Here is a 26,294-nt window from a genome sequence, read left to right as displayed (position 1 = left end):
GAATGGGTAAAGAACAAAGGCGGGATTAAAAAATAAACAAACCCCAAAACAAAACAAAAAAACCCCACCAAAAATCAAACAACTCCCCAAACCCCCTTCCCCAAAAACCCCAAACCAAAAAACTCCAACAAAAATAACACATTCAAATGAAAAAGCATCTTTTGCATTTTTCAGGTGTTTTGATGAACAACTGTATTATTATTAGGTGGATATAGAAAACATCAGACTAGTTTTCAAACTGAAATATCATAACAGAAATTTAAAATTACACTTGGCCAATGTTTTTTCCATTTGTATGTATGCTGTTTTGCAGGGTAAAGGTTAGACAAGCATTACTAGAAAAACGGTTGCTGGAGAAAAAGGAACTGGCCCTTCAAGAAGCATATGAAGAAGAAGAAAAATAGAAATGCCTTTAAGCACTCCGACAGCAGGTGGTTTTATTTCCTGTATATAGTATTTTCATATACAGTAATGATACAAACACATACTGTCATATTACATGAAAGATAAAAAGAACAATCTATCAAAAGCAAATAAATGAAGAAATTAAAATGCACTTTTGGTCTGACTTTAGCAGTAATTCTGTCATGTTATAAATCCTATGTGCTTTGTAACTCTGACAACAGGTACATTATGATGTTAAATTGCACTGTAGAAGCTGTTGATATCTGAAAATAGATACTATTTTTTCCTTTGGGTTGGATATGAGTTCTCTTTTTCTTTGATTCTTTTTTTTGATTGTTTATTTTTTAATAATCTTAAGTCTGCCTTGAGTCTTAGGCAAGATTTATGAGTAATTTAAATTCTTTTTAAATTCTGAAAACTTACAGACCTTGGACGACTTTTTTTCTTGAGATATTTGACTCTCTGTGAAACTTTTGCACATTATTTTAAAAAGGACATCCCAGAAAATGCTTGCTAACATTTGTCATAGTAAATGTAGCATTTGGGGGGGTTTTCTATGGCTGACTTTTGAAGGAGTAATTTTACCTTCATTTATATTTTTATATCTAATTTCCTTGTTTTGTCCTCCAAAGACTAAAAGGAAAAATCTGGAGTTCACATTCTTTACACTCCAGGAACTGCAGCCTAAATGTGCAGCCAAAGGAAAATAAGGGAGGGAGAAAAGGTGTTCTTCAAACCCTTTTGAATTTGGGTAATTTAAACAGCACTAATGCAGCAGCTTTCTCCCCAGGACTACCCATGGTTAAAAATACAGTATTTGATGCAACCTTGACCTCACCTTCAGCATGTTCTTTGGCTTCAGGATTAACCATCCCAGTACAGTGTGCATGCCAGTGAAATTCTTCCTTAGTCCCTCCTGGACTGTTTGTGACCTTGTAAGTGCTTTCACTTCAGCATTTGGGTGTACAAAGTCAAGAAGAAAGAAAAATACAACAGAGGTCAAATACTCCAAGCCATCTTCTGTGGGAGAGCTAAGCATAACAGGAATAAATAAAACTAAGGGATCGTTGGTCTGTTATTTCAGTCATTTTTAAACTGTTGAACTCAGGCTCATTTCTAGTCAATAATGCTTTATTTTTAATAATCTGATTCAATTAAATATTTTGCAGTATTAACAGCGTTATTTTAGGTTGTCAATACATTTTTAATAATAACTCTATTACGTCTTTTCTAAGTTACTGGTTGAATGCATTGTCTTTTGCGTCAGATTTTACAAGAGGCTGGTTGAGAGTCATGATCTGTTGATCTCTTCTGACTGACCCAATTCTCTTACCAAAGTAGAAAATGCTTCCAGAATGGCCTTTGACCAGGATGGTAGAGTTCCCACTTCATTACATTCTTCTAACCAATATTTATTCTGTGTTTCACACTAATGAAATACTGCTTCATAAAATATGCCCCTTGGTTGTATGTGGGGAAAAAAAAAAAGATCTTTATTAAAGTCATCCAGTCTGTATATTTTGACAGCCTGTAAATACAAAGATGACATTTTATTAAAGAGATGGGAAAAAAAAAATATCATACACAGTTTTAAATATTTTTTCTGGTTTTAGCCATTCAGATGGTGTCCTGACTTTGATTATTTTGCTCATGCATCTTTCTGTATTTTTGAAAGTAGTATTAGCCTATATCTGAATATTTTAGCACAAAGAAAATAAGCAATGAAAAAAGGTTGACTCTTGCACAATATAGTGTCTGAGAGAATCTTTGATACTGATCTAGCCACAGGAAATTAAACAGTTAAAACAGACGCACTTAAGAAAAAAACCAAAGAATTATGTTATTTGTGGCATATCACTCAATGTTGTTGCCCATGACTCTAAAAATTCTGAACTACTGATCTGAACACCCTTTATTTCCATCAGAAGAAAAAGAAGACATTTTGGACTTCCAGGAATTGTGGGTATTGCTAAATTATGAGTCTGCTGGTTCCTTTTGGTTACTGGTTTTGAATGTCAGAGCTCATGTCAATCTCTGCTAAAGAGCTGAGGTTGGTATTGCGTCTCTGTTATAGCATCCTTGCTGAGCCGAGGCCTCCTTCACAGCCAGGACCACACGCCACTGTTACCGTGCAAAGATCAGTAATGCATATATTTGGGAAGTGCTGTTTTCTGGTAGCCTAAAGCTTAGTGTAAGCTTATTTCCTACCAGGAGTGTGACAAGGTAGCAACATAAGCTCTCTCTTCATGGAAATGCCGTCCAGCTTTCAAGTTTATGTTTTCAAGGACTGACAACTGGCATTCACAATGTGCAGGTTATTCTGTGTTAAGCCTGCCCCCATAGCAGGCAATTCTCCACTTTACAGCAGTTCTGGGCATGCACAGTGCTGTATTAACTCCAGCCAATTAAACTGTCTCTTGTTTATTCCCCATGCTACGTGCGTTTGCATAGAGGCATTTAAGTCGGGCCCCGGATGAAGCTGTCTTACTGGCTGGAGTTCCTTTGTGCTGCTCTTCAGGCGCTCTCCTGCTGACCTGTGTTCCTCCTCCAGGCTCTGGGCATCTATTGCTGGCCCTGGCATCAAACTGGTAGGAGTGGGATGGATTGAGGTTCCTCTCCCCCGGCATCTCTAGATTAAAGCCCTCTTCACCAGCTTGGCAAGCCTATGACTGAAGATGCTCTTCAGTTGGGATGTGATATGCAAGGGCTGAAGGAGGAGAAACCAGTGAGTTGTAAATGAAGCAGGAAACTGAAGTAACTATACTCCTGTTTTCAGGTCAGTCAGATTGCTGAGGACAGTGCAAGCTCAATTTCAAATGGAATTAAGCAACACGGGAGGATTTTTTTTGATTCCTTTACTGTTCCCCATCTGCTCAGTCTTTGCATTTGAAATTATTCCCACTCTGGAATTTGAAAATTACGTTTACAGAAAGAGAAGTGCTATGATATAATTCTATAGCATAAAAGCTTTCTTCTAGCACTGAATAAGATGAAATTTAACGATGTCTATAACTAAGCTTGTCCAGCACTTCCCATTTTAAGACATTTTAAAGCTTGGTAAAGGAGAGATGTGGTACAAGAGATGAAGTTTTTGTTTGGCTATTAAAATTTACCCAAATCTGACTGATGTATGAGGTTCTGAAAAGCCTTAGCTTAAAAATGCTCTGAACATGTGGATTTGGGATTAATACCTGAATTCTCAGAATATTCTTCCTATTTCTACTCCAAACAGGTTTTGGTACTGCTCAGACTGCAATATGTGATTCCTGCCAAGCATATTAGTGTGCTCCATCCCAGAGCTCCAGGGGTTATGGATAATGTTCCCCAGTGTTGCTCTTCCCAGCAGCTCTGGACACTGTGGCAGGTGATGCTAGAACTGAAGGCAATGTGACACACTCTCTTGTACTGTCACTGCTCCCCCACTGTAGCCCATGGAAGAAGGATTTGAAAGAGGCTTACAAATTTTGTCAAATAACCTTTTGACAAATTTTAGAAGTAATTTCCCTGGCCATTAATTGTTGTTATGTAAAATAGAAGTGGTACTGCCACGTAGTCACAAGGCAACGCTGTGAGAAAAATCATAAACGTGTTTGAAGGACTCAGATTCCATAGAAACAAACAGGAAGAGATTGAAAGTCTTGTGCTGAAAGCAGGGCTGAATTGATGGGGAACATTAGAGAAGTCAGCAACTCTTCAGTGGGTAGGCTGAATTAAAAGTCACTCAGTTTCTCATCTACCCTTTGAGTTTTGCTGAGGAATGACAACCAGGGCTCTTTGTTAAAATAGTTTGTGATCATTAATATTAAAAAGGATAATATCAAGTATGTGCAGTGAGTGTCCTGGTTTCGGCAGGGATAGAGTTAATTTCCTTCCCAGTAGCTGGTACAGTGCTGTGTTTTGGATTTAGGGTGAGAACAATGTTGATAACACACCGATGTTTTAGTTGTTGCTAAGTAGTGCTTACACTAGTCAAGGACTTTTCAGCTTCCCGTGCTCTACCGACTGAGGAGGCTGCAGGTGCACAAGAAGCTGGGAGGGGGCACAGCCAGGACAGCTGACCCCAACTGGCCAAAGGGACATTCCATACCATGTGACGTCATGCTCAGTATATAAAGCTGGGGGAAGAAGAAGGAAGGGGGGGACGTTTGGAGTGATGACGTTTGTCTTCCCAAGTAACCGTTACGTGTGATGGAGCCCTGCTTTCCTGGAGATGGCTGAACACCTGCCTGCCACTGGGAAGTAGTGAATGAATTCCTTGCTTTGCTTTGCTTGTGTGGGCAGCTTTTGCTTTACCTATTAAACTGTCTTTATCTCAACCCATGAGTTTTCTCACTTCTACCCTTCTGATTCTCTCCCCCATCCCAGTGCGGGGGAGTGAGCGAGCGGCTGTGTGGTGCTTAGTTGCCGGCTGAGGTTAAACCACGACAGTGAGATAAGGCTTGTTCACTGTAGACTTTCTCTGCTTTTGAAGGCTTTATTTTATGACCAAAATTTTTTGACTGTCTTTTAAAACTCTTTAAATATATACATCCACAGATAACCTGTAAGATGCACTGTGTGTATGAGGAAAGTATTGTTTTGTTTCTATTTATCATTGCTGTGGTTTATTTCAACAGATCATTTCTGACCCTAGACTTCGTGTTGAGCTAGCTCTTCGAGAAGCTGGACTTCACAAAACACTTTATGCAAAAGAGATTTTACCAAAAATTCCTCCACTGAAGCTTCCAAGAAGACATATGGAATCCACAGCTTTTAAAATGTAGAGCGCCTCTCATATCAGGAGCAGAGAAGCTTCAGGGGTATTGTCTGGCCTATAACGTGAAAACTTTAAATAAATTTTCCTTAGGCTGTGTCATAGAACTACTTAGTTCTCAGTGCGTGCAAGCATTCAAAAAAACAACGTGCCTTTCTCATGCAGTACTACACCATTTTACGCATGCCTTGGTGAAGGTTTTATAGAGGTTTGGTGGGTGTAGGCTGTTGTAGTATAATTTCCTATGTCCCTTTCTACTGGGAGATAGGACACCTGTTACATGAAAGAATCCTACAGACATTACAGGCCAATCTGATATATACCATCTTGAGCAGGAACTCTGTTTTTTAATTGGCAGTATAAATCCAAAGTAGCTTTGCAGAACAGTCACTTTAGATTACATTATGATACATGAACATGTCCCACAACTTTCATTCCAGGTTTCTTGATAATTTGATTCTTTTAATTATAAAATCTTCATTATCGTGAATGTTTCTATTATTCCTTGATTATTATAAGAAGAAACTTAACCTTTGTCTATATTTAGAAACCAATTTGCTGTATCATATTTACTGCAAACCAGTCATGCAATTTCATATTGCAGATTAGTCTTTCAGTATAAATCATAAATTAGAAATAACGTTTCAGATCTGGGATCTTTATTTTGGAGCTGAAGCTACTGAATATGATTCTATTAAATGAAAGGGAAATTGATGTCATTTCATTTTGTAACTGATTATGTTTTCAAGCTTTACATAAGATAAGTGTAAAATGTATAAATAAGTTACAATTAGCAGCTTAACCAAAAATTTCTAAGGACGATGAATATCAAAGATCTGAACATCCATAGTTGTGTATCTAGATAATTATAGGAACTTCATTAATGTAATATTTTAATGCCTTATAGGTGTTAATGGATCACATACCTACAACACCTTGTGAAACAGACAGTAATTCCTCACTGTCAAAATGAGAAATTGAGGATCAGGCTAGATGAGAGCCCTGTCTGTGTTCTCCCAGCAGAGCCCATGGTGCAGGTCCAGCAAACACCAAGAGAGCGGTTTTACTGCTAGCCGCTATATGCCACCTCCTTACCCGGCACAGACAACAGGCCCTCTTCTCTTGACATATTCAGTGACTGTACACCAGATGTTTTGCAATCAGAGACAAGCAACGTTAAGTTTCCACACCTCAAACTGATAGTAACATTGGCAAAATCTTGTAGCGTAAGCCTGATCTCAGCAGGTGTCTCTGAGCACCTGGGGGAGGGAGGTTTGCTCTGGCCTGGGTGTTCAAGGGTGCAAAGTCAGAAGCAGATGCAGACTCTAAGAAGGGTGCCAGAAGGGCAGGGGAAGAGCTGGTGTCACAAACTCCCGAGACCAAGCAAAGTTTAAGACTAGGAGCAACGTAATCTGAGTATTGAAGCTAAGGGGGGGAGAAATGCTAGACTGCCCAAAAGCCGTGGGAGCTGTATGTCTTCTGGATCTAGCTTTTGCGTGTTTGTGCTAAAATTACAATTCTTTGTATATTTGTGCATTTTATTTTGGTACCTCATTTGGGGTAACTCATTATTTTTAAAACACACTTGGCCAGTTTCATAACTTGTTGGATGTTCCTGCAGGGGAGACCAGCATTACTTTTCTTCTCTTTTGGAGACCAGATTGGCTGCTAGACTGCTTCCCAGAAACAGAAGATCCCAAACTTAAGGCAGTTGAATTTTTTTTCTTGCCTTTAAAAGCAGATCTACAAGATTATTTCAGTGGTGCAAAATCTTTTCAGATTATAGTTGTCTTGTCATCTTTTGTAAATACCAAGACATTTCTGAAGAAAAAAATCCAGTTGTTGCAAAACACAAGTTTGTGCCAACTTATGTGCACGTAAGCTTACATGCACATTTATGTGTGTATTTATAGAAAAAGAAAAACATAAGTGATTGCAATGCCAGTTCTGACCCCTCTGAGAATAGAGAGGGCTTTGCAGTAACGGTCAGTATTTTGAAAAGGAGCTCACCAAGGACATGCGTTCTGAGCTCTGTAAACTACTGTCTCATCTGAAACCCTTAAAAAGTGTCAAACTCAGAATGTGCAGCAGAAAGACCATTTAACAACATACTCATTAAGCTAAAAGCAAAATAAGAAAAACAAGAGTCTCTTTACTGGACAATGTTCTAGAAAATAGAGAGTTCACTATCTCCTGCAAAGGTAATGACCAGGACTGTGTTTCTGTAAGCTAGGGAAGAGCAAACCTCACCTATCAAATTAGGCAAAATGTTAAAGTATCATATTTCTTTTCCTGGAGTTGTTTTAAATTATTTTCACAAAGGACTTAAGGTACATTACTATTAGTATAGAAGTTTCTTAAGTGGACTGTGGACTTAGCAGAACTGAGTTTGAATGGTAGGTTAGATTGCATGTTAAGTGACTGGAGTGATTTTGTTTCCGTTCTGGGAGGACACTGCTCCTGTCCTGGGATTTGTCCCCCGTCAGATTAATATTTGAGCCTAAAAACTGCAGTCTTAGAATGGAAACTAGGAACTAATCTCCTTTTCTTATAAAAAGTGGAGTTTGCTTTTTCATGGCAGCAAACTGAATGTATCCCAGATCAAAGTGCTGGTAAGTTGCTGGAGTAGCTCAGGGAGACCATGAAAGTGGAGTCTCTGTGCCAGGGGAGCCCATCGGGGGAGCACCCTGGACAGCCCCACTCCGCCGCCGGCCCCATGCCCCAGAAACAGACCTCTGCGGATGGGAGGAGGCAGCATGACAACGTGCAGTGGGGTGATGAGAGGGACGCCAAGAGAAACCTGCACATTTGGGAGGCAAATTGAGCTGTACCCGAGAGTGCGGAAATATTTCCAGGACTAGAGGGGCCCCAAGGTTGCTGATGAAGCAGATTTTAGGATACTGACTGGAGAACAAGTGCCTTGGGGACGGCCCCTTGGCATGTCTGTAAGTATCTTTAGACTTACATGTTTTGTGCTCTTAATATCATTAATATCTTAAGATCCTCTCCCATGTTTTTTGATATGTTAAAATTTTGTTTACCAGAACTCTTAAATCCTGTAAGTTATTGTTCCAAAGGTGTCAAAATTCATTTGGAAGCAAGCTTGTTAGTGAATCTTAAGAACTGGAAGTGATTTCGGTGAGAAATTCTTCAGGCTGTAGGTTACCCTCGGTGAAAAACCCCTCCACTCAACCAAGGTGCAGTTTAGTCTCTTACAGCTTGTGGAGACACTTAAAGATGATTTACTGGATCGTTGATGGGTGTTGATTAGCAGATGAATGTGAAAGATGCAGTCCCTGGCAGCTGCCTGAAATCAGGTCAAGGTTATATCGGTAAGGTGTGCTCCCCATCCCTTTCCGTCTCGGGTGTCCCCATGCGTCCCGCGCCCAAACCTGCCGACCGTGCGACAGGGGCGAAGCTGCTCCTGCACAGCCCGGACAGTCTGTGCAAGGTGTGCTTCCCACACACTGACCTCTTGTGTTCAAACACTCTGGTACGCATCAGTTTTTGACAGATCTTTAAACATTGTATGAATGAAAGTCTGAACAGCCTTCGTAACAGCAATGAGTAACAATGGTCACAAACATAGATTAATTTTGCATGTCGTTTACTTAGGTTTTGGCTTTATGCCAGATGCAAAGTCATCTCCTTCCTAGAGTATCGCTGTGGACAGGAGCAACCCTAACAGGACAGTCCTTTGTGACCACTGAAGACAGGAGTGAGGACCGTGCAGTTTGGTAACACAATCTTAATTTCCATGCAAATTTTGGCTGGAGCTCTCCTTGGGTATGCAAGTGTGTTGGTGCAATTCAAGCCGTAGTGGGGGTCCGCAGCTCCTGCGTGGCAGTGTTCGCTGGATCCGGCTGCCCCGCTCAGCCACAGAGGGCACCTGCCTGTGGGAGCACATCATGACCGAGTCTGCCTTTTCCGTTTCCCACAAAAAGGGTCTGCAGTGTGCCCATGTGGGTAGGTCCCGCCTGCCTGCTCCTGGCATGGCAGCGCTGGGGGCACAAACGTGCACTGTGCCGGCTGGGACCTGGCGCCCTGCTGCTCGTGCTGCATCGCCCATCAGTTGCTGGAGAAAAACGTGTTTCCCACCAGAGGGCGAGGCCCCAGGCACTTTCGGATGAAGGCCGCGATCAGGCGCTGAGGCTGCTGCTGGTACTCCTGCAGCACCTCACGGGGTGCCCGGATCTGGTCCCCCTCCAGGCGGTCCAGGAGTGCCACGCAGACAACGGCGGCTGCAGGATGGCCAAAGCACTGCGTTACCTCACACGTGACAACAGGCACCCGCCACCTTAAAACACTGCCCCGTGGGGAAGGAGAGGAGGCCCTGCTCCCGTTGCCCTCCCTGGGGCTTGCTGGGGGATGCGCCCCAATGTGCTGGAGGGGTCAAAGCAGCAGGACCCCTGGGGAAGCCGCTGGCCACAGCACCGCTCTGCAGGCACCCTCCCCTCACCCAGTTTCTCTTCCAGCAAAACGGGGAAAGGCAGCACTAGAGGTACGGCCAGGACTTGTTTTAAGGCTGGGAGAGGGATAAGGGGGGATTAAGTTTTGTTTTGCCCAACACACGCTCAGGCCTTTTAAAACAAACTTGTTTTTTATTGAGCCACAAAATTTGTTTTAGTGTACTTTTCTAGTGAAAATCGTTAGGAATGCCTTTTTGGCCTTCAGGTTGTCTGAATCTTGCACCAAACCGAACCTTCAGGTCGGGTTAAGCTGGGGAGCATGGGGGTGCGGGAAGGACGCGGAGGCGACTGCAAGAGGACTCACCTTTCAGGCCACACAGCCCGCACAGGGCAGCAAATGCTGTGGACTCCATTTCAATGTTCCTCACACCGGCGTCATAAGCTCTTTTTAAGTACTCTAACTTTTTTTCACTGGAAAAAGAGCACAGTGCTCCATCTAATCTCCCCTGACCTTGAAAGGAAGCAGAGAAGTGTCACTGCTGACCCTGTGTGGGTTTACAGTCATGGTGAACGGGGTGTAGTTTCAAATGGAAAGTCCAGCAGTGCCTATGTTTTGTCTGAAGTCGACTAAGTTTTCCTTTGAATAGTTACTTAACTCATATTAACCTCAGTGTTTAAAGCCAGTGTGCTATGTCTCTGTATAGAGGAGAAAATTACACAGGTTTTAACACTTGTAAAAAGGATGAGTAAGCCCACAGGTGTTAAGTACAGGGGGTATATTGCACTCTGAAGGGGCAAGTCATCGCAGCTCCTCTGAGGTGCATGGAAATGAAGGTCAACTGTGAAGGTCTGCCAGGTTAAATCCAAAAAATGCCAAATTACTGTTGAAGAGGGGCATAGCAAGCTGTGCAGAATGGGAAAACTGAGGAGAGGAAAACCCTCTTAATTTAGGCTTAATTTTTCCTAAGGGGCTGCCACGATGGCAGGCAGCTGGAGCTGCTTGCGAGTGGTGTTCCCTGCTCGGGTGGCATTGGTGCTGGCCAGGGAGCTGGGTCCCGGGGCACTGGCGCTCCCTCCCACTCTCAGTGCAGCCCCGGGGCATCGCCGCAGGCAGGACCCAACGCCGTGCTCGGTGTGTCCAGGCATGGGCACCCATCCTGATCCTCTCCTCTAACTCCACTGGTGTCTTTGGCTGTCCTGCAGCTGCACCTGGGACCACAGAGCGGACCTGTGCCCAGCGCAGCTACTCCTCTCACACAGTATGTAAAGTCCTTTGTGCAAGCAAAATTTATACCTCTGGCTGTGCTAACCTGGGTGGAGTGCTTCATTTTATTGCTGTTCCTACTGTTAATCCTCTCAAATAGCTTTTTGTTTAAATAAAACATGGTCTTGAGCAATACACAGATGGTCGCATTTGCAAGCAGATCCAAAAGTTTATAAATAGTCCTCAGATTATTAATTCTTCATTTATTACATTTCATCTACTCTGCAATCAGCATTTAATTTTGCAAAGGAAACAGTTCCAGAGTAACCAAAGTTTGTTTGCGTAAATATCACGTGCTTGCTGACATTTTTCTAGTGTTTGGTAGTTCTGAAGTTACAATCTTGTTGTAGCAAACAACTCAGTGTAACCCATCTGCTAGGCTCACTACAGGATTGTGGACAAGGGACTGTTTTCTTTGCCAGGGTGAGGCTAGGGAGGGTCTGCAACCGTGCATGGCTCCCATGTAATGGCTGGACTGGGAGGCAGCAGGGGTCCCCCCGGGCACCTGCATTGTCCCAGGGAGCAACCGCTGCTGGGTGGATCTTCAGTCTTGATACACCACCAGCTACAGCAGCGCTGGTCTTGCAGGTGACATTAAAAATTTAACTGGCAGATGCACAAGAGACCAATTAGCAGAGTAGGCCTCACCCTGGCAAAGTGCCGAAATTGGTACTGTTTGTTCTGAAGGTGTACCCTGCTCTGACCACTGAACAAACTCTAACGTATCAGGTGGGTCAGCTCCTGCAGCCCTTCTTAGGCTTTGGCAGCATGGATATCTTTGCCTACGTAAGAACATAAAGACTTGGCATTATGTTTGCGGGGAGGAAGGACAGTCAAAGATCATTTTACCTTCATAGAAGTCATAGGTGCACATGGTATGGCCAATAAGCGTGCGAAAGTCAGGAATCTCCTTGCTGCAGGCGAGTAGTTCCTCTGCGAGGTCCTCATCCAGCTCAGTGCTCCGCACCACCACATCATCCAGCACCACCTGCTCAAACCGTGGCTTGAAGGAGGAGTCCACCGCCATGTCCGTGATCACAACAGACCCGGCCTCGATCCCTGTGAAAATGAAGGCTGAGGCTAAGCCAGAGCTCATAACACTTGTGACCTGCTGCAAAACTTCAGCATGACAGAAAAATCTCTACAGATGTATGTGTGACTGTGGGATTGCTCTTTTAGTGAGTAAAACAGATGTGAGAGAGTAATTGAAATTCATGCAGTAGCACAGATGTAGAAGTAAAATGTACAGAATCAGCACACGATGAGTGATTGTGGGAACGTGCTGAGCAACAGTGTTTTAATTGCTTCTGGTTTGCAGAGATCATGCCCCACCACCAGCTTGTGCAGGCACAAGCAGCACCTCTGCCCCAGCCAGGGGTCCCACCAGTGTGGAGGACTACAGGCACTGGGACAGCCGGGAGGATCTCAAAGCATGACAGTGACTTCCAGTCAAGTGTTTTCTGTTTGAAAAGTGATACCCAGTTGTTGTGAATTCAAGGCCTTTGTTCATTATGAAAATGTGCACTCTGCTAAGCCAGTCGCTAGAAGTTTGCTGGGTTTTAACCCAAAACAAAATATCATGTTTGATATTTGGGGACCTGACAAAATCCTAAAGCTCATAATTACATGACCTATTGCAGAGAATGTTTTTTATTAAGACCCTCTTTGCCCAGAAGAAAGACCATGGATAGCTTACCTAAGCCTCCAGAAGTACCGATACGTATAATAGTAACGTCTCGGCATTTTGCATGGTGCAGCAGTTTGATTAGTTCATGAAGCATGATGGAAATGGAAGGGATGCCCATCCCGTGCTGTTGGGAGGAGGAAAAAGAAAAACATCATTCCCTTTGATGCTGCGGCAGGTGACAGGTACGTGACTGCAATGAGCCTAGGGTTACGCTGTGGCCTCTTTCCACTGATGAGGCCAACAGTGGTTTTTTGACAGGGAAGAGACATCTCAGGGTCTATGTAGCCTGTCCAGGTAAAGCATCTCACCCTCTTCTCCTCCCCTTGATGCTTTTAAGGCTCTTATCAATAGAGCTGATGTTCATCCCTGGGGACCAGTATGACAGATGCACAGATGGCGTCATTCCTTCAAGAAAGGTCTCTCCATGAATGCATCCCGATGGCTGAATGCTCCAAGACCTTCCCCTTGTGTTGCCTGTCCTTACACCACGTGCTGACTTCCATTCTTTGTTGTGTCCTGCTCATACTCTTGGAGTGGTGAATTTCAGTGAGGACAACCTGAGCCTCTGCTTCTCTGGGTGCCTCCCAGCTCACCCTCGCCCCACGCTGGAGCACCTCCACCTGCATCACTGGGCATGAAGGACAACAGATGGGTTTGTGCCCCTCGGTGAGGACCGGTTTTGGGGTCAGGCATTTGCTGCGTGAAGCCTCACGCCTCACAGGCCACCTGTCCTGTTTCCTGGCTTGCATCACACACCCTGGTGTCCCTCCATCCCCAGTGCCTGCCTGGCTGCCTGCAGGCTCTCCCCTCTGCCGGCACCAGCCCATTCCCTGTCCTCTGCCACAGCTTGTGGTGCCCCGCTGCCCCATCTCCGCTGCCAAACCTCTGGGCTGGCAGATGTTTTGCAAATCTGGAGCTGTTGCGGCTGCCTCTGCTTTCTGCCCAGCGCTCCCTCACGTGATCATCTTAGTTTTCTGCTCCATTGCTCAACTGCCATCCTTTTCTCGGCTTTACCTTTAAAAACAAAAGGTGTTTGGTGGTGTGGGGGTTGTTTTTTTTCCCCCCGTGAAAAATGCCTCACGTTTTTTGGTTTCGCTATCATGTTCAAAAACCTGAAGGAAGCATATGTAAAGAAGCACAGCTAATTTAACATACGCAGTTTTCGTATTGCTTTGTCTCTTTTCATTTGGCTGTGAGACTGATGGTCTATTAGGCTTGTATCATGTTTTAAATATGAAAACATTTTGCATGTTGTTATTCTGGAACATCAGCCTGACTTATTTGCCAATGCCTAAAAAAATTATTCTCATTGTAAATATTCAAAGCAGGAAACTGTGTTCCTGCCTCCGGTATGTTTGACTTCATTTGTGTTTCTAAGCAACTTGCAAAAATGTGATGTTGGCAGCTGCACAAAGTGTTTTGGGGGAGGCTTGCTGCGTGCTCTGCCCTGCGTCCTCTCACAGGGATGAGCCCAGGGGTTGATGGCTTCTGCATTGGCACAAAACTGGTGCATGGCCAAGAGCTCAGCGTCAGCTTTTCTTCCAGCTGTGTCACAACTACTGCCAGATTGGGGAATAGCAAAACTTGTGGGTTTTTTCCCCTTTGGATCCTGTCAGATTGATTCCCTCAGGCTTTTCCGTCGGTCAAGTTTGGTTTGGTTTTGTCAGAAGGACCAAACATGAGCTGTGTTGTGTGAGTGACGCTGTCTCCTGTGAATCAGATTTAAGACTAATCTTGTGCAGGAAGAAACGAGGGCAGGACCAAGCCTTGGGTTGTGAGCACCCCACCAGCACAGCCTGTATTTGCTTTTTCCTTTGTGCAGTGCCAAAAATTCTGCTGCTGTTAAAGAATAATTAATAATAAAGCAAGATTTTTACTTTAGCGCTCATGTCAATGGAATACTTCCAGCAATATTTCATAGTTCATGTGTGGTGGGAAGTGGTCTTTGCCTCTTGAATTGCCAGAGTGCTGAGCTGAGCAAAATACGTGCATGTTCATTTTTAATACGATGCTTTTTAAACTGAATGTGTAGGGTGCTGAGAAATACCATTCAAACAGAAGCAGCTTTACCATGGCTGAAAGGTTGTACTGGTGGTAATGGCTGAAAACTGAAAAGAGGGAAAAAATCTGCTGGTGGGTGTTGAGGGAAGCAGAGGCATGGGAGAGGTCATACTGGCCACCCTCCCTGCTGCCGGGGGAGACGGGGCCCCTACGCCATCCCGCTGTGGGACCACACTGGCAGCAGCAGACCCTGGGGCAGGGGCTGCGGTGAGTGCCCCGGATGGAAAACGCATGCGGTACGGTGCAGTACTTACACTGATGGAGAGCACCGGCCCAGCCCGGTACATGGCATATCGGTCCGTCCCTGCGCAGATGTCTGCCAGGTCCTCCCCGTCACCCATCAGTCCCAGTTCCTTGTGCATGAACTGGGCAAATGCCCTCATCCTGTTTGGGCTGCCACCAACGCAGACAAACTGGATGTAAAATATGAACGTGTTGGTACTTTTTAGCTAAAATAGGTACCAAGATTCAGTCGTAACGTGGCAGTGGCGGGCTGCACTGGACACACCTCCCCAGAGAGCGCAGCGGGATGCCACTTCCTTGCAGGCGAGCAGGGGACATCAAAACAATGGAGGGTCTTGAAAAACGGAATTAACATTAAAACCAAACTGTTACTCCTTTAGGGCTGTGACTACACTAGGTCCAGACAGCTGTACAGCTGCACGTACTTGGGTATCAGTCCCAGGCCAAGAAAATGTAAAATAATTCAGCAAATTTAAGCTGTTAGTATTCCTACTGACAGCAAAGCAAAACCAGATGTTAGAGTAGCTCGTTGTTTAATTTATTCTATCAACAGTGTTGACTGCAATTAGTAAGCACTGCTGATGACACAGAGGCTGTAAAGTCAGGGAGAAAAAGGACAAATTTTACATATTAAAATAAAAAATGCTCCCTGAACGTAGGAGGGGGACCAGCATGTGACTGCAAGGGCAGCACTGCTGATCAGGCTGCCAGTGGCACAGAGGAGCAGGAGCCTGTGCGTGGCAGCGGCTGTGCCAGGCTGCTCAAGCCCCATGGCACCATGGCTCTTCCCCCGCGCCGCTGGGGAAATGCTCTGATTTAAAATGGAAGAGGAATGCGGTCATGACAGGCTGGTTTTGACAGCAGGTCTCAGCCAAAAATACGACATCCTCTTTCCCTTGTCTCCAGTAGATGATGATCAGATGCTTTGGACAAATACTTCCTCCGTCTGTCCTCTAACACGGGGGCCAATATAAAATCAGGTTTTATGGAACTACAGGTTTTTAAAAGGATAATTTTCTATTGGGATTTCTACCCAAAACAAGCAAGGACAGATGATCTCCCTGCCTGGGCTGCCCTAGGTCGCTGAGTCTGTTTACCGAGCAGCCGGGCCCCGTCCCCAGTGGGAGCATCGGCAGCAGCGGGGCCCCGGCACGAGATAGCAGAGCTGGGACGAGGGGCTGGAGAGCCCTGCGGGGCTGGGAGCTGCTGCCTTGCTTTTGCACCTGCTATTTACCTTTATGTCCCCAAACATTGCCGGCAGGTTGTGCGTCTTCGTTCCCAAGTCCAGGTGATACAGAACATCCTCCTCCATCGAGTCCAAGTACGGGTTTTTAATGTGGACAAGCCCACTGCTGTGGGGAGATGGGGTGAAGATGGGTCAGGGCAGCGGGCACTGGGCAGTGCCCGCAGGAATGGGGACAGGACAGGACGGGGTGTGGGGTGGCCTGGGAGCCCCTGTGAGGGGCATGCACGGCCCTGGTGTCAGGGAAGGGACAGGACAGGGATGAGCCAGCTCTGTGTGGCAGCCGGGATGGCTGCCTTTCTGTCAGAGCCCTGCTGTTACATGAGCTGTCCTCCTCCTTACATCCATCGCTATTGGTAACCTCTTCGACATCTCTCTTATTATGTCTGCGTATTTGGCAAAAATGTTTCTCAATATTTATCATCAATTTTGTCAATGGCAACCTTAGGTCTTTCTTTCATACAATTCTGCCAGAAATATGTAGTGGATAATGTATTGTGCTATTTTGTATGTGACAGCTCATTAAGTTCTTAGCAAATCAGGATTTTATATTTATATTGTCCCAAATAACTGCCTAGCAGTACAAGTGCAAATTAAATTCATATTCTGCAGACAGCAGGAGGCCAGTTTGCCTTGCCTTTCCACCTGCTTTAATAGATGGAAAGCAACTAAGTAACAATACAAGTCAATTTTATAAATAAGGCTTAAACAAAACCCAGAGAATATTTTTCTTGTCTTATTAAAACAAATGCAAACCCTCCTCTGTTACTCACCCAGAGTAACCTGTTGTTTCAGTCATAGCAGCTCTACCAGAGTCAGCTGAAAGTGATACTCTGCAGAAAAGCTAAGGAAAACACACCGCTATTTCTTCAGCTGTCGCGTTTTGGAGCTCAGAAAAGGTTTTAAGGGGCTCTGCAGGGGGTTAAATACCCTCTCTCTCCTTTGTGCGGTTCCCAAGACCAACAGTGGCCAGTCCCCCTCTGCCCACTCCCCTTTGCCCCATCAGGTGTGAGAGGTTTCTCTTTGGGGCCAGCACTGTGGTTTGTCCCAGATTGGCTGTTTTTGGAGGTGTGTCACTGTTAACCTCGACTCTCCTTCCACTGCTGTGCTCAGGCAGCGACGGCCGGGGCTGGTGACCCACTTGCCCTCTGGCCAGCAGGGCGGGCGCCAAGGCGCGTGGCAGGCACACGTGTGCTCCGGGACACAGGCCTGCCCAGCTCCGGCAACAGCTTCGTGCCAAGGGTTTGTCTGAGTTGGCTGCCACGGCGCTCCTCCCCCGGGCTGTGCTTCCCCTAGGCCCCAGGGATTGAAACGGTGCTCCCACCCTGGCCGCCGGCTTCAGACCATGCCTTTCTCTGGTCCCGTTCTGTGCAAATCTGAAACCACCCTGTGTTTTTTCTCAGGTGCACAAAGAAAGAGCTAATGCTGTAGCGACCTTCCGTGGGCTCTGTGAAGGGGGTGACCCACTTGCCCTCTGGCCAGCAGGGCGGGCGCCAAGGCGCGTGGCAGGCACACGTGTGCTCCGGGACACAGGCCTGCCCAGCTCCGGCAACAGCTTCGTGCCAAGGGTTTGTCTGAGTTGGCTGCCACGGCGCTCCTCCCCCGGGCTGTGCTTCCCCTAGGCCCCAGGGATTGAAACGGTGCTCCCACCCTGGCCGCCGGCTTCAGACCATGCCTTTCTCTGGTCCCGTTCTGTGCAAATCTGAAACCACCCTGTGTTTTTTCTCAGGTGCACAAAGAAAGAGCTAATGCTGTAGCGACCTTCCGTGGGCTCTGTGAAGGGGTGGTGGTGCGTTAGGAGCGGCTGTGCCACAGCCCCCGGCTCAGAGCAATGGCTCACAGCTGCAGCAGCCTGGGCTGTTTCGTGGGTCCCTGTGCGGGTGCAGATCAACCCGTGCCAGCAGAGCAGCTGCCTCACACCCGGTGCTCGCTGGTGCTTGCAGGTCCCAGGTGTCTGTGTGGCATCAGCCTGCCAGGGCGCTTGGATGGGATGAGCTCCCCAGGGGGAACAGGGCTTGGTGGGGGGACTGGCTCCAGGGTTGGGGCTTTGGCATGCTTGGCTCCCCAAGCCCTGGCCAGCCTATCTGAGCGTGAGCTGGAGGCCGGGGCGCCTTTTACGTTTCGAACCATCATGGTCCTCCCGGGTGGCCCAGAAAACTGAGACGCTTACTCACAAGGTAAGCGTCAAAAGATGGATGTTCCCATTCCCACTAATCCCCATCTTCACCCTCATGGCTCTTAACACAAAAAAGTGACTTGCAATAGATTTGTTTCTCTCATTGGCTAAGCTCCCCAGAAGGCAGCACTGCTGATTACTACAGCGGTGCCCAGGTACAGCGATGGACAGAGGTAGGCTACTGCCGCTCAGAAACGGATCCTGGAGTGAGTGATCCTGGCCTGGAGAGGCTGATTTTATTCTCAGCAATGTCCAGACAATGATTTTTGTTCTCACTGTCCACACCTGACTCCGTCTCAGCCCAGGAACCCTTCAGGATCGTTTGCGGTCAGGGTTGTCAGTGGCAGGCTTGCCCTGCTCCTGGGAAGGCCGGCTGGCACTCGAGGGCTGTGGGAGGAGCGCATGCTGGCTTCCCCAGGGCCTCTCTCCAGCACAGCCCTTCCCTCGGCTCCCTCAGTTCAGGAGGCGCCTTTGGTACCGCTGTGCCCCACCCGGGGTCACTTCTCAGACCCCTCCTAAGGACACAAGGGACTTTGCACAGCAGCCCATCGCACCTAAGCGCCCCATGTCAGCTGCAGGTGTCACAGCAGTGCTCAGTGACCACCCTCATGTGCGACGGGCCTGGGCGATGGCTGTGCTCCACGGGGCACAACCACTGCCTGCAGTCCCCAGGGCCATGGAGCATGCAGTGAGATGCGGGGCATGCCTTGGGGTGCTGGACAGGGCCTGGGGAGTAGGCAGCAGTGCCGGAGTAGCCACCACAGCCCCTGCTTGCAGCTCAGACCAAAGGGCAGCATGGAGGCAGCATTGCACCGGCCAGGCCAGGTCCCCCCTGCTCCCAGTGTGAACTGCAGGACACCGAGCAAGCCTGTGGGCGCTCGGTCTCTGTCTCAGTGCTTCTTGGGTTGGTCTCATCAGCAATGAGCTGCCTTATGAGACAGATGTGCACAAGTGTCCTGTGCTTCAGGAGCGGGAGAAGACTGGAGATACTGGTCCTCCTGCCTGTCCCTGACACGATGTGAGACATTGCCCAGAAGATATTTTAGGCAGCGGCTGGAAGAGCAGAATCTGGCATTCGCCATTGGCCTCTGGAAGAATGGTAGATGAAAGCTCTGGTTAATCAGTTAAGTGAAGTGCTAGGTAACTAATTACCATGGTGAACTGAATCAAAAAACACACTCGATTTCAGTGCAGATTTTGTCAGCCAATGCTTTTGATCTGCTGCAGTCTCAGATTGCTTCTCTGTGATTTATGTGATCACCATCGCAGGTCCCCCGGCTGTTACGGCAAATGCTTGTCCTAGCAGTGAACTGCGGAGAAGCACGAACAGTCTGCAGAAGCAGCCAGCACACTCATGGGCAACTTTAATTGCCTACAGAGGTTTTTATTATTTTCTTTTTTTAGCTTTGACAACTTTTGTAATTGGAGCCGTGTGAACATGGCAGGATCTGGCCAGCCGTGGAGTTTGCAGATTGAACCGTTCAGATCCAGGGCGGGGGGGCCAGGCGTCCCCGGGTATTAGTGGGCTTCTGCGCCAGGACCCTGGCCTGACCACCCCTGTGTGCCCAGCCGGGGACGGCCAAGCGGCCTGGGTTGCCTCTTCCTGCGGAGCTGATGCCCCCCATGCTCCTGGTTCAGTAGCTGGTCCCCTGCTGTCTTGCCTTCACCTGGTCACTGGTCGTGCCCGCATCTCCGGGGTCCTGGGCTGAGTGCCAGGCTCACAACACAGGGCAACTGGCAGTCCAGAGTTAGCCCAAAATCAGCACAAAATCCTGACGCTGGCTGGGCACTCGGCTATGGCAGGCAGGTCTTCTGTGTCCTGGGCTGTGAGGTGTTGCCCGAGGCTGGGTGATGGGGCTGCCAGGCTCGCCACCCTGCTCCTGCCCACCTCCCCTCCTGCTGCCGCAGCGTCCCCCCATCTTTGGACTGGTACTTAATGACGGCTTCGGCTTCTTTCAAAGTCATTTGCAAAGCCCCCTCCATCCAGATGCCTTTACTATTCATGCATGGTGGTTTTCTTCCTTGCCATTTAGCCGGCTAATAAGCACTAAAAATAAATGAAAGAAAATCAAAGCACGATTGCCTTCCATTCAAAGGTGCAGCCCTAGTTTAAAAACATATCATGTGTGGCCTGCTTGCAGCACAGCATCCAGGCAGTAATGAGGTCCTGTTTCACTAATGGGGCGGGGAAGGTAATTGCTGTAACTGAGGCAGCCTTTTGCTGGGCGAATACATGTCCAAACCCTTAAAATTGCAACACACTGTGTAAAAGCAAATAAGTGTTACAAACCAGTGGTACAGAAAAGTGTAAATTGGATATCTTGCCCAAGACAGGGTCAGGATGGATCTGAGGAGGGATGGGAGCAGAGTCCTTATGGATATGTCAGACTTGCTGGAGTCATACCAAAGTCAGGCTGGAATGATTTCTCTGCTCTGATGAAGTTATCCCCTCCCTGGATCCTGTTAACATATGCCTTGCCAAAGATGACTTATTACTGATGCTCCACAGCACTCCTGAAGAATAAGAATCTGGAGTCTCTTTTTCCTTTTAGAGCGCACCATGAGGTACACAGAAAAAACTTTCCTTAGGGGTACACACACATCTTCCTCCTGCAGCCTTGAACTGCCTAAGTCAGTCAGTGCAATTGCTGTATTTTTCGGCATAAAACTCAATGTTTCATGCACATTGCAATTAATGCAGTGATTGTCATGCAAATCTTTACAGTTTTGTCCAATTAGCATTACTTGATTTAGAGAATACAATAGGAAGGTTTGCTACTCACAAATGGCAGCTGTAAACACTCTGGGGGAGGTGAGATCACGATTTAGGCTTCCCACAGGTTTGCCCGCTTCCCTGGGCACACACTTGTTCGGTGGAGGGAAACGGGGTTCCTCTGCCCCACGCTTGCCTTTAGCATGCCTCACTTTCCGATGGAAACGCCTTCCCCGCCGGGGGCTCCAGCCCCGCGGGAGGAGCAGAGCTGGGAGGGAGTGCTGGCTTCTGCCCCTGCCTGCCCTGCATGGCGCGAGCTGCGCTCACCACGTGCCCACCGCCTGCATGAGTACGGATGGGCTGAAAGCCATCGTTAAGAGGCTAATTTGGCACGTGGGGCCCGTATTATTGTTGATGATGCACGAAGGAGAAGGAACAGCTTGTACATTGAGCCCAGATGAGTCTGTGGGATGAGTGGGCACAAAAATCACCTGCTTGTGAAGGGAGCGCAGCCGACAGGGAAGGAATGGCACAAGTCCTTCACCCCGCTCCATCGTTTTCCAATGGCTCCAATGCTGACTTGCAATCCACAGCCTCGAGGGGATTTGGAGGAGGAGGGACCTTGGTATTCCTCCAGCACGATGGTGCCTCAGCCCCTGTGAAATGCCGTCTCTGCAGTGGGCTGAGCCCATCTGTGGGCGCTCTGCAACCTGCAGGGCATGGCTGGGCAGGGGCTTCATTGGGGAGCGAGTATTCAGTGGTGCTGGAGGGAAAGGCAGGATTTGGCAGAATGGTGGATGGACATATGGACAGACAGACAGATGTTGTCATGTGAGTGACCCTGTGGCAAGGCGGGAGTGTGTATGGCCCCGAGCCAGTGCACTCCCGTGGGCAGAGACTGCTGCCTTCATCTGTTACATACAGTGCTTCTGTGTCTCCCCCTTCTCCACGTTTCATGGCAGAGTATTTTTGGACAGCCTGGCAAGGTCTGCACCTGCGCGATTATGAATTGTCTCATGATAAAATAATTTCCCAGAGCACATGGACAGCTTCTTAAGTTAAATATTTACTTATGAACTAAAAATAATATTCCTGTGCACCCAGCTGCCATTTGTGACATCCTTGCGTGGTGGTCAGTGAAAGTCCATCCCTGACCCACTGCAGCCTTCTGCCCGTGGTGTGCTCGGCCCAGGGCAGGGAGCCCCCCCGCAGCCTGTGTGTGGCAAAGGGGCAAGATTTTGGAGGGTGGCCCTGCTGAGTGGACAGAGACAGAAATCTCCCGGAGCCGTAGCTCTGCCTAGAAAGGTAGGCTGACAAATAGTGAGTAAGCAATGTTCCTGGTGGTGTTTGTCCCTGCTGTGTTCGAGGTAAAAGGAACAAGCGTGTTCTTTTTAAGTAAACACGATTGCACCAAGGGAAACAGTTGACTTGTGCTTTTGGCTTCCCAGAACTGATATTGAAGGGAAGGGACAGTGGTCGCCGCAGCTGCACAGGTTTCGGCACCTGCCTCTGGGTAGGTTGGCTCGCTGCCTGGCCTGTACAAAAAGTCCCTCATGTTTGGTTTCGTCCTTTGTGATTATTTTTCTTGTGGTTCTTCTCCTTTAGGATGGCTTTAAATATACTCTGAACTGAAGCGTGGCTGTTCTCTCACTGACTGTAGGGCAACTCGTGCGTTGCAGGCATGGTTTGCCCTCCTGCTTGTCACGGCAGAGGCTGCAGGACAAGGAGAGGAAAGCAGAGGCAAAGAAAGGAAGGGAGAGGAAAGGAGAGAAAAGGAAAGGGAAGGAAAGGGAAAGGAAAACTAAGATTTTCAGTTGAAAGGGACCTACAATGATCATCTAGTCCAGCTGCCTGACTGTTTTCTTCTTTTGTGAGGCAGGGTCAGGAAGTGAGGATGGTGAGAAGCAGAGATTGTTGCCCCAAGCGAGTGTTTGTTTGTGACTGATTCAGAGCTAAATTCAGACTTTCTGAGTGCCAGGCAGTAGAGCTGTAAGCATATGTGCTAAAGGATGACAAATAAAGCACAATGAAGTATACGGCAGAATAACATATGGTAATCTAGACAGGCTCTCAGCAAGAGAAGAGCTTGGGAGAGCCAGCACTCCTGCACCCATCCAACACCTCTAGTCATGTTAAATGCTATTTTAAAATAGACAGCCGCATGTCAGCCATCGCACGGCAGAAAGACGTTCCACCTGCTACGTCCTGCCTGAGCTGCTGTAATGTCTGCTCCGAACAAGCCTGAGCAGTTTCTTCTCAAGTCAGCTCATTTCTGACTTCTCTCCTGTGGTTCCTCTGTTGCAACGCTGTGCTCCCTGAAGCTGCTGATAAACAAGATACTCCAGCCGTCTGGAGAGCAGCCCTGGTCTACGAGCACAGGCAGGCAGCCCAGGCAGTCCCTTGCAGCCGTGGGTCTCTGGGCTGGGCAGGGGGGAACAGATTGTGCTCGTAGCAGGAGCAGGCTCTTCCACCGCCATCACAGCGGCATGTGCAAACCCATGCTCACACAAGTGCATTAGTGTCAGCTTTTAAATTAGCAGTTCTGGTTCGTTAGCAGAGAGCTTATGAAAATTCACAATCTAAGAGTTGTCTGGTGTATTCCTCTAGGAATGATTTCTGGCAATCAGCATGAAGGAGCAGAAAAAGCACTGGGGAGAGTTTTTACCTGACAGAAACAAGGCTATGTGCCAACAGTACAGAGCTTTCCCTCTCCTCTTCCCTGGCCCCTGCCCCTTCCCTTCCCTGTGTTGCAGATCCAGAATAGCAAACAAGGTGGGCAAAATGTAGATTTTTATCAACTGTTTGCTCTTGTTCTTTGTTTTGCCTTGTTTATTATTGGTATAAATCTGTTCCTGGCTTTGGGAGAAGTCAGTAAAACGCTCTGAAGAAACCAGGCACCATAGATCCTCAGGGCATGCAAGTTAACTACAGCTTGTCAGGACATGTTTTCCCCTGAGGTGAAACATTGTCATAAACCCATTTATTTCAGGCAGAAATCAGCTGCCTGACGTGTGTAGCTATTCAAGGAGCCGTTGATCCGCCAGTCCCTGTGTTTGCTGCGCTGGAGGGGCTGAGCACTGCTGCTGCATTGCAGGAATGTTTCTTGGAGTTGTGGACAAGGTTGAGTAGCTTTTCCCTCCGTACCCACGCTGTAGCCTTGAACACAGCATGCTGGCTCCCTCCCAGGGACAGGCAGCGAGTCTGCCTGCTCTGCAGACACCTTTCTGCCCAAATCCTGCTGGTGCAGACAGGAGGTGCCATGCCCATGCATCGGGGCTCCCTGCCCTGCCGGGCTGCCCAAGAGGTGCAGGTGCAAGGGTGGCAGCAGTGCATGCCTGCCCGTGCACGCCTGGGGAGTGCCAGGCTGGCCCCTCGCGTGCCTCGGGAAAAGCTGCCTCGGGTTGGGTTTAAACCTGCTGGTTTCTGGCCAGAGTCAGCACTGGCTTTGTTGCAGGATCACGGGGCACTGCCCCAGCCCTGCCCGGCTTCACCGACTCTGGCGGCCTTGGCGAGAGCAGCCACATGGCATCTCCCTCCTGGTGCCCAGCAGGGTCTGCCCCACTGCTGTCTTCACAGTTGGCAGTGTGAGGGTTTATTGTAGTGACTGCTGTATCGCGGCTGCCCATCGGTGCCTTTCCTGGACAACTTCCTTCCCTGGCCCAGCACAGAGGATCAGCTTCAACAGCAAACATTGGTTTTGGCGTATCACTTCTCCAAATGCGGAGTTCCTTTTGTGCCTTCATGCAGGATGGAAATTAAAGTGAGAGTAAAGATCAGCAGTGGGATTGTTTGATGGCAGGGACCCCACGCCCAGGCTGGGTTAGGTTTCACCTTGCCTTCCTTTAAGCTGCTTTCTGTTCCTGCTCACTGCAGCCACAAAATACGTTTTGAAAGCGCGAGGGCAGTGCAGCACCGTGCAGTAAAGCCGCGGTGAGCCCATGTTCGGGGGACGGGCTGCTGCAGTCATGCTGGACCCTCCGTGCAGGGCTGCTTATGGGGATGGGCTGGAGGGAGCTGCACCGCCTCTCCCCTGGGCACAGACCCCACGTGGGCGTGGGAACCCCTGGGCTGATGCTGTGTTGGAGACTGGCGCAGGGCAATGCTGCTGTGCCGCTGCTGGCACTATAGGATCAGATCCTCGAAGACTTCAGTGAATGCCAGAACAGCCTGTGGCAAGCAGAAGCCTTGCCTGTCAGCTCTGCCGGTCCCCACGCCATGTCACCAGCAGAGCTCTAGGTGACAAGCTGCCATCCCGTCCCGGCACTAGCACAGTCCCCTTCTCTTGTGGTGTCTGGGGCTGTCCTCTTCCGCCTTGGATGAGATTTGCAGGCTCAGAGCAAACTACCCCACTGAGCGGCCGTCACGCTGCTCTGTGCTGCTGAACTCATTTACCCCACCCCGTGGGGCCCTCTTACTGATGGCCAACACTTTATACTTTTTTTTATCACATTTATTTATCAACACTGTCAGCTGCTTTCCTGAGCAAGGCCAGTCAGTCAGAGGAGCTGTGCTCTGCGGCACGTGTCTTCCACACGCCTTGCCAGCTCTCTGTCTTGCCTGGCACCCTTCGGTCAGTGAAATCTGGGTGCCAAATGCCTGATAAGGCTGGTCCCCTGCTTTTCCTGATGCACCTTCTCCGATCCCTGGGACTGATGGGGCTGGACTTGGCTGTCTGCATATGCCCACCTTCAAACAGCGTTCCCTGCCCTGGGCTCTTCCCCTCAGCGCAGCTGTGCGGGCTTGCCTTCCCTGAAGAGGTGCTTGCACCAAACGCAGGCACTCAGGCAGCGGCTGAGTGTGCATCCGATTAAGGCCAGGCGTGTGGCGTCGACCACCTCGGTGTGACCTGCCTGGGCCATCCTTGGCAGGGCCCCTGTGGTGCCACGTGCCCAGGCGCAGCCTCCGGACTGGGGAACCAGGTTCATCACTGCCTGCAAGCCGCCGCTGCACCTCCTGTGGGTGCTCAATTACAGCCGTATTCATGTGAGAGGAGCTAGGAAGATGTAATACAGGAGCTTATTTATTGCTCGTAGTGCAACCGAGTGCTGCAGCCCAGCTGGAGACTGCTCCTCTGCTGACAGGGCAGAAGGACTGGGGCACACTTGGTGTGGGACAGTTAGTGCATCCACTGGAGCAAACATTCCCCATCCCAGAGCAGAAACCCACAGCCTGGAGGCAGCTAATGGGAAATGGTCCAGCTCTCCCTGGCTCTGTTGCACCAGGTTAATGTTCCCAACCAGCAGTGTCCCCAGCTGGGGAAGGGCCCGTGCAGGAGTTGGTGCCGCCTCACAGCCCTTCTGCCAGCCCCTGCCACCAGCTCCCACCCAGGCCGGTTCCCAG

At 48.4% G+C, this 26,294-nt stretch overlaps 2 protein-coding genes across 2 annotated transcripts in view; one reads left to right on the top strand and one right to left on the bottom strand.

Annotated features, from left to right (window-relative positions):
* CCDC148 (coiled-coil domain containing 148) overlaps positions 1 to 5,168 on the top strand; it is a 62,923-nt gene extending 57,755 nt beyond the window's left edge. The window contains 4 exon segments of the mRNA XM_009273181.1: positions 314 to 431; positions 1,360 to 1,401; positions 3,304 to 3,342; positions 5,022 to 5,168. Of these exon segments, the coding sequence (XP_009271456.1) occupies positions 314 to 431; positions 1,360 to 1,401; positions 3,304 to 3,342; positions 5,022 to 5,168 (346 nt within the window).
* Positions 5,169 to 9,226: 4,058 nt separating this feature from the next.
* UPP2 (uridine phosphorylase 2) lies at positions 9,227 to 16,864 on the bottom strand. Its single transcript, XM_009273180.1, has 7 exons — positions 16,839 to 16,864; positions 16,057 to 16,174; positions 14,834 to 14,992; positions 12,528 to 12,642; positions 11,681 to 11,890; positions 9,932 to 10,078; positions 9,227 to 9,399 (listed from the first exon to the last, which is right to left on the bottom strand). Exons 1-7 carry the CDS (start codon positions 16,862 to 16,864, stop codon positions 9,227 to 9,229), a joined length of 948 nt encoding a protein of 315 aa, XP_009271455.1.
* Positions 16,865 to 26,294: the final 9,430 nt, after the last annotated feature.

This window comes from Aptenodytes forsteri, unplaced genomic scaffold (assembly GCF_000699145.1).
Source record: "Aptenodytes forsteri isolate BGI_AS27 unplaced genomic scaffold, ASM69914v1 Scaffold174, whole genome shotgun sequence".
Lineage (NCBI taxonomy): Eukaryota > Metazoa > Chordata > Aves > Sphenisciformes > Spheniscidae > Aptenodytes > Aptenodytes forsteri.
This window is presented reverse-complemented; position numbering and strand designations above follow the sequence as displayed.